Here is an 8,474-nt window from a genome sequence, read left to right as displayed (position 1 = left end):
GGGATGCTTTCCACAGCCAGGCATGGAAAAGCCTCCCCAGACTCTTTCCTCACTGGGCTTCCCTTCAGGATGAGGAGCTCAAGGTGCACAAAGCAAAGGGAAGAGCTCTGCTCTACAAAAGGCTGTTCCCATGTCCTGGCAGGTTCAGGGTTCAAACTTCTCCCCTAAATCTGAGGATGGGGGCAAAGTACAACAGTGACACCTCCTCTGGTGTGTGTCCTGCAAGGAGTATGCCCTGTGGCAGTCCTGGCTAGGGAACATCATTGCCCCTGGAAAATCAAAGAGAGAACAAAAAAATCAGGCTGCCTCAGGTAAAAGGGACTGGGTGTTCAGAGGGAGAAGTCACTCAAGGCCAAAGAAAAGGGCTGGTTGGTGGTTGGGTTAGTTTGATTCCCTTCCACCAAAACCCTCTGGTCACTCTGAGGATCCACTGGTCCCTGAGCTGTTAAGCCAAACTTTCTTTCACTGAGCTCTGAAATCTGCAGAGATGCATGAGACCTGTCCCATCATGGTGTATAATGTTAGTAGCAATAGCTGCTCATAGGATAGTCTTCCTGCAAGATCAGAGTTACCAGACAAGAGATGGAGGAGGGAAAAAAGCTGGGTAGAATAGGACTTTCTTTCCACTTTGTGCAAGACAATCTCTGCTGCCAGTGCTGGCTCAAAACCACAGTGGAGCCACCGCAGGAGCAGGACACAAACAAGAGGGGACAGAGTCTCAGTGCTATTATTTTCCAGCTTCTTAGAGCAGATCCTTTAGCACATAGAAGCTCAGCAGCAAATACAACTGTTGTTACCTGAGGCACCAAATACTTAACCTTTGTTCCCTAAAGAAGCTGCAAACCAAACATAGTAACCAAACCTCTAATTTTGTTCTTTCATTGGTGCAAACAAATCAATCCAGGAGCTCTTTGTACTTGAATATCTGTATTATATTGTATTTTAAGGGTTTTTTTTTCAGGGGGTATCCAAGTTTACATGTAAAGTTTGAGTAGGTTCTCTGTATTTAAGGTGTAAATAAGGCTGAGTTGAAGATCTATTTAATTTTCTAGTGGCTGATGTTCAGTACTGTAAAATGGGCAATTGTCTGCACGTTCATGACTGGGTTGGGTTGGGTCTTGTAGCTATTACTGTTTTGTTTCAGGTTTGCTCTGGTTTGGGAAGATTTGTAGCTAATAATCCCCTGAATGATCTATTTATTCAGAACAAAACTGTGCTAGGGAACATCAAAAGCACATTTATGCTGGGAGGTCTCCAAGCTCTTGAGCTCCTATCAACGTGTTGAAAATGGTCACTATCATCTTTGGAATTGAATTTCAACAGTGATAGCTGGAATGTATCAAAAGGGAAGATTTCCTTCCTGTTGATATTAAAGTGCCCTCATTGATTTCTGTGGGATTGGATAATTGCAATACACATTTTCCTGGAACACTTTCCTTCTCTCTTTCTTTGCCATCATCTGGTTTTAATAGAGGTGGTGAAGTTTTGGCCCTCACTGCTGTCCATTCCAAAGCCTTTCCTCCCCTGAGGACTTTGGGGACCTGAGTTCAGGAGGATTTCCAGAGTGCTGACTGACTCTGGTTCAGGTCAGGCACCTGTAAACACCTAATCCTCAAGCAAAGTCTCCCCAGATTTGTCAGGCAATGAGATGTGGTGAGTGGTTTAGTGCCAAAGCTCATCTGACTTTGCTTCAGCCCCAATGTCCTGGTAAGGTTCTCTGTAAAATCAGTCATAGAATCACTGGGTTGGGGGGGAAGGAACCTTCAAGCTCATCTCATTCCATCTCCTGTCATGGGTTTTAAGGCTTTGCAGGAGCCAAAAGGCAGGTCCAAAGTGCTCTGGAGCTGCCAGGCAGGCTGTGCACATCGTGCTGTCAGCTTGGTCACAGGATAGCTGTGTCTTTATTCCCAGAGGCAGATGAAAGGCATGAGATGCCACTGGCTGCCAACAATTCACTCTCTGACAAATGATCTCTCCACCCCCTCCACTCCCTCCAAGTGTTAAAAGTCCTGAATCAGGTCCTCCCCCTCCTTCTTTTCCGTAGCTGGAAAGGCAGATGGACACACCATGGATTGCTCTCTGCTTTCTGCTCTCCAAGCCACAAACCTCTTTTGCTCAAAGAATAAACCACAAAGAGGTGTTCAAAAGAATAAAATACAAAGTGCAGCTTGTAACTTGCTCCTTTAACTTTGGGAGTTGGGAAAAAAAAAAAGCTGCCAGTGAAGACAAGGTGTAGCTGCAGCACATTCCCATCTTTTTATTGCCTTTATAAATACACTTGAGGTTTGGGAATTCCTTGGGGAGCAGCTGGGATGAACATGTCTCTTCCAGTCGGCTGGAAACCAAAGCTGAGGTTTTGGAAGGATTCTCTAGGCAAACCTCTAAGCATCCCTCCTTCCCAGAGCCTCGAGGAGCTGAGGCTGTGCAGGATCTGCTCTAGTCTGTGATGAGCAACTCCCTCAGTGCCCTGTGGGTGGGAGAATCTACCCAAAGATGTCAAGCTCTCGCTGCTGCCCAAGCGATCAGAGCAACTGGCGCTTGTGTCAGCCCGAGAGAAGAGGGAGGTCACTGCTCCCCCTGCCCTGGCACAGCACCAAGCCCCCAAAAATCTCTCCCAGTTGCAGGGAGAAGCCAGTCACGACTCTGAAATGTCCCTGGGAAGCTTTGCTCTGGTTTCATCACAGAGAGATGAAGGCAAAATAAGAGCAAAGGAGCTGCTGTGGGCAAAAGTGATAGGTGAGAAAAGGGGGAGAGAAGCAGGAGAGGCATCCTGCTCCCAGCAGAGCTCCAGCACCAGTGGCACATGGGGTATCCAGGCCAGCTGAAACACTTGGGCAGATCTCCAGGGTGCACCTGCCTGACTTTTTCATCTGCTTGGCAAGACAAGGTGTCAGATGTGGGAGCTACGTGCGAGGCAAAGCAGCAGGGTGGGATGGCACAGGTCCCACCTTCTCACTGGAAAAGGGATAACAGCCTCACAGCACTGAGGATGCATGGAAAGGTCGTTGCTATTGTGGCTGCTGCTATTGCCAAGGGATGGTGAGGTCCTGGCTGCTCCCTCCAGGGGCAGGAGGACCACACTGTGGAGGGAGAGAGAGCTTAAAAGGTCAGAGAATATACCAAGCATTAAAATTGCAGGCAAGACCAGGCTGGTTTCCTCGAATCAGGGAATTTTTGGGGTGGAATGAATCTTAGAGATGATCCAGCCCCAACCCCCTGCCCTGGGCAGGGACACCTCCCACCAGAGCAGGTTGCTCAAGGCTTCATCCAACCTGGAATGAACATTGCCAGGGTTGGGGCAGCCACAGCCTCCCTAGGCAACCTGTGCCAGTGTCTCACCACCCTCACAGGGAAAAACATCTTCCTAAGATCTAACCTAAATTTCTCTCTTTCAATTTGTCCCCACTGTCCCTTGTCCTGTCACTGCAGCCCTTGAAGGACACTTCTGCTTGACTGAGCAGGACAGACTCTCCCTGAGCTCATCCCCTGATACCAACAAGCTCTTTCAATATTTCCTTTGGCTTCTGCAGTCAGCTGAAAACATCCATCTCCTGAAATATTTATCTCCTCCCACTTCTTCCAGCAGAGATCAAAAGGAGTGTGAAATACACCTATAACCTGATGGATCATCTGGCACCTGAGGTAACTTTTAGCAGGGAGAGGTGCCAAGTCATATTGACTTCTCCAAGTTGCAGCTCTAAAGGATCAGACAGCAGTTCTCACAGGCAAGCAAAGGGTACTCACTGGTAGAGGTGACAGGTACCTGATGTTACCTACAGCACAACAGGAGTACTCAGCTCTCCTGGGAAGAAACAGCATGAGTTCCTGAGCACTGAGGCATTGAGAGAGGGATATACCCCATATTGCTTGGCACTTGGTGCCACCAAGCCCTTCCCAGCTTGAGCAGGTCAGGGGCTGAGGCATTGAGAGAGGGATATACCCCTTATTGCTTGGTGCCACCAAGCCCTTCCTAGCTTGAGCAGGTCAGGGACAGCCAGGAGCTTCTTTTCCCACCTCAAGTGCTGTATTTGGCTGTGCATGGCTCACCTTTGGACCAGACCACTGGAAAAAATGAGGTCCCCAAAGTCAGAGCATCACTTAGAAAAGATCTGGTACAAGCAGACACTCCACAGCCCAGCACAGAACCCTGGAGCATCTACTGGCATCAAAAGTGGCCCCAACCTGATGATTTCTGGCCAGAAATCCTCCCCAGTTCCAGTGAGATCTTCAAGCCAACTTTGCAATCACTGAGACAGACACAAAGCATTTGGCTCAGTATTAAATCCAGTGATTTCTAACACAATGCTTTGTTAGCTGCCAGAGTTGCACCTGGCAGTGCTGTACATGGCCAGGAGGGAAATGAGCTGTTCCTGCACCTGCACAGTGAAAGGAAAACATTCTTTCCTCCAGAGCTGTATGACAAGGCTAGAAAACACAAAATCTGACCAATTCAAACCCAGGGAGCAGTGACTGGTCAGAATTCAGCTCTGTCCTTACCCTGGGGTCCTCACTCAGTGTGAGAACTGTCAGGGAGAGCTGGAAGCCCTGAGACCTGTCAGGGTCCTGGGCTGGCAGTGCCAGAGCCCTTTCCCTTCAGCAAACCTGCCTGCTGCTCTCCTCTGCCCTTTGTGCTGTGCTCAGCTCCCAGAAAAACCTGGCACAGTGAAATTTCCTGACTCCTCCAGCTGTTCCTCATCTCCCACCCTCCATGCCCAGGCTGCTGTTCCTACCTGCCCTGGAGAATGCAGAGAGAGCTGAATGGATTATGGTTGGATAAACAGGAAAGCCAAACATATGGAATGCTTCAGCCTCCCATGTGCCTGCTGTGCTCCTGCTCCATGCAGGGAGCAGATCTGCTGGGCACACCTTTGTGAGCAGTGCCAGGTGGGCCTGGATCAGCCCAGACTGGAGAGTTTGGCTGCTTTGAGGAGGATCAGGGAGCACAGAGGTGATGAGGATCGATGGAGCGAGCAGAGGAGCTGCTGTTGGGCATTGCCTTGTGCTCACTGATCTGTTCAGGGAGCCCCAAGGAGCTGAGTGAGGAGAAGCTGAGAGTTTCTGAGGCAGGAGAGCTCTCTGCATCAGGCTGTTAGTGACATGTGACAGCCAATCTGTGTCTCAGAGGGACAGGCATGGGGACTGAGCCAAGGAACAGGAGACACAGCCCATCTCCCTGCATGCTCTGTCCTCCAGGGGCTCCAAACCCACCAACTCCTATGGTTTTGTATCAACAGACACATAATGGATTGATTTCTCCTCCTTTAAAACTCAGCACTTATTCAACAGTTTCCCACACCAACAGTGGAGACAGAGGAATGTACAAAAGTAGTAAATGAGATAGATCTTTATTAGAAGCTTCCAGCATATTTCATCTCTTCTTTTCCTCCACAAAACTCCTCTGAATGAATATATATACAGCTGCTATAGTCCATATAGAGCCTGTACATCTCTCCCAGTACTTACAGCTACATGTCTCACTGTACAATTGCACACTGTGCTCTCTTATCAGCAATAATACATGGTCTTCAGTCCATCCCTACACACATTAAAATTTCATGGCACTCTGCATTACAAGGAAAGAGCTAAACCTCTCCTCTCTGGTTTCATGAGACAAACATCACCACAGAATTCCTACAGAGCTCACAGACAGATCCACACTGGTATTCCAGGCTCATTTCCCATAGTACCTTTGTGGATCTGGTCCCTGAGTGCTTAATCTCACATTCATGCTGTTATCAGACTTGGGAGTGAAGAAAAACCCTCCTGAATAATGCCCTTGAGTGATAAGGAAGGCACTAGAGACAGGGGAGAGTCTGAACCACTTCATATTTTCACCTCACATCCCATTCTGGATCCCCTTGAGCCCTCCCCAGCCCCACAGGTTACACACACACAGCCACAGCATCCCCTCAGCCCACATCTCCCCCAGCCAACTTCATCCCTCTAGGATGGGAACAAGTGATATATCCAAACCCTTTCTCTGGTGATTGGCACAGCCAAACATGTCCACATACCTCTTTCCTCCTCTCCAACATGCTCCTCTCCTTGTCAGGGCTCTTTCCTGAGACTTCCCTAAGCTCAGCCCCTTTCCCTGCTGCCCCTGCAGCCCTTTTCCATCCTGTGCATCTCCTGTAGGATCCTCCCTGGCTTCCCCTTTCCCTGGCTCCGGCCCTGCCCATCCTCTGCCTGTGGGATTGGGATGTGTCCTTGCAGTGGGTGCTCCTCACCCACAGGGACAGACACCACATCCATGGCTGTGGCTCAGTAGGGCTGAGGTGGCCACATGCAGCAGAAACCTCATCTCAGCCTCCTGAACTCTTACACTGAGCTGTGATTTCTTGGAGTGAAATCCTAGAAGATGAGTCGTCCTGCAGTTTGCCAAGGCAGTCATGGGAGACCTGAGCTTGCCAAGCCAGTGGCCCCTCAGTCTCCCTTTAGCTGCTGCCCAGCACATGCTTACAAAGCCTCATGTTTGGCCAGACAGCTCTTCCCAAAGCTTCCTCCCCTCTTCCTTCAAAGATATCCCAACTCTTGCAGGAACAAAGCACTTTCCTTGTTTCTTTTGCTCTCACCTCTCTCCACCACCTCAGTGCCTTCCTTTGCCACTAAGTGACTTCAACCCTGGAACAGCCACTGGGACTACTCCTAGGGGATAGCACAAGTGTGCCAGAAGTGTGCAAGAGAAACCCAGAACCAGCCCACACTGTGCTCCTCTTCTGTCCAGCACAGCTACTGAGTGCCTACCACATGGGATACGCTGGCACTGGAAGGATCCTGCTCCCTGGGGCATCCTGGCTCATGTAGGGATGGCTCCAGGGAAGTCTTGGTGCTGGGATCCAGGCTTCTCACACTGTCCAAGAACAAAATCCCCAGTCTCTGCCTCCACTGTCCTTCCCTTGGGAAGCAGCTGTGGTGTGTGTGAGGTTAGGTCCGGGGGTGTCCTTCTCTGACCTGCCGTCGGAAGTAGCGGATGGCAGACAGTGTGCCAAAACTGGCCAGGAACACTGGGAGAAAAAAAAAAAAAGGCCCAACACATTCCACAGTTAGTCTGGATGCTTCTTCCAAACCTAAAGATCTTTGGCCATACATCAAGATCACAAGCTGCTTGGCTCACTGTGCTCTGTGGGACATCAGTGTCTTTCTCCCCTCCCTTTCCCAGTCCTCCTTTGCTTTTCATCCCAACCATATTGTGCTTGTTCCCAAAGCATTCCCAGTTGCCCACAGCTTGCTGATCACATCTAGTCCTATAGTCTGAGCACATGGATTGCATCATCATTCCATAAGAAACAGCTGCTTTTAAGGAAGACACTAAATAGGAGTGATGGATGGTGTTGGATACACAGGTTCATGTGCAGATTTCATCCTGGATGAGGAAAACACAATAGAAAATCTCCCCAGGGCTTCAGGACAGGAACAGCTTCCCCAGGGAGGTAGTAGATACCCCAACCCTGGCAATGTTCATTCCAGGCTGGATAAAGCCTTGAGCAATCTGCTCTGGTGGGAGGTGTCCCTGCCCAGGGCAGGAGGTTGGAACTGGATGGTCTCTAAGCTCAATTCCAACCCCTAAAATTCTATATACTTCTGTTTGGACCAGGAAGATGTCAAGAAAAATACTACTTTGTGGATTATCCATGGATATTCTGATCCCACCAAAAGGCAGAAAACATCCAAAACCTCACATTAAAAACTGAAGATACCGAAATAACACAATCTCAAGCTCTTCTCTGTACTTTCAGCCAATGCTTTTAGCTTGGTTATAAGAAAGGTTAAATTCCTCTGATTCCCAAGCAAAACTTGGAATCCAAGCCATGCCTTTGGAATTCACAGTTTAAACTGAGACTTGATTTGGGTTTCTATGTTAGAGGGACATAAACAGGGAAATGCAGCCTGTTAGAAGCTAAAATGCCTACAGAGAATGGCTAGTCCTGGATGTGGAATTGCCTCCCACCTCCTCTCTGGAGTTATGTGATCCTGAGGGCACGAGGACCATATCCCACTTCTCACACCTCCCTCAGGCCACGTCCACCATCCAACACTCACAAGCCAAGGAGGAGCAGGCCAAAAGCTCCTTGTGATGATGGCACTGAGCAACCTTAGCTAACGAGCTATTCTCAGCCCAGGGTGTCAGCTTCCTGTGTGACCTTAATGGGGAACATTCCTCCCTGGAACAAGTCCTTTTCCCAGAGTCTCACCCCATGGAGGGGCTCTCTGGGGCTGGACCCTGTGCTCAGCTGCTGCAGTCAGGGCAGGAATGAGGAGTTCTGCTCTTCTTGTCCCATTTCAGGCTCATCCAGTGACCTGCACTGAGTGGCTCAGTGAATTCCTGTTCCCTGAGCTTCCTCTCTCCTCATCACCTATCCAAGTGCTGTGGTTGGTGAGAGGAGGATCCAACAGAGCTCCATTTACTTGCAGGACTCAGTGCACCAGGATAATACTTCAGCTAAGCCATATGGAGAAAGATTATACCTTCACAG

The 8,474-nt window shown here is 49.3% G+C and overlaps 1 protein-coding gene across 1 annotated transcript in view; it reads right to left on the bottom strand.

Annotated features, from left to right (window-relative positions):
* Positions 1 to 6,924: 6,924 nt before the first annotated feature.
* Positions 6,925 to 8,474, bottom strand: part of LOC103797353 (PGC-1 and ERR-induced regulator in muscle protein 1-like) — a 5,702-nt gene continuing 4,152 nt past the window's right edge. Inside the window, exon 3 of the mRNA XM_009069564.1 lies at positions 6,925 to 7,004. Coding sequence (XP_009067812.1) covers positions 6,925 to 7,004 — 80 coding nt within the window. The remainder of the gene's footprint in view (positions 7,005 to 8,474) is intronic.

Source organism: Acanthisitta chloris, unplaced genomic scaffold, assembly GCF_000695815.1.
Source record: "Acanthisitta chloris isolate BGI_N310 unplaced genomic scaffold, ASM69581v1 scaffold5482, whole genome shotgun sequence".
NCBI lineage: Eukaryota > Metazoa > Chordata > Aves > Passeriformes > Acanthisittidae > Acanthisitta > Acanthisitta chloris.
Note: the sequence above shows the minus strand (reverse complement) of the source record. Positions and strands in the feature narration are given on the sequence as shown.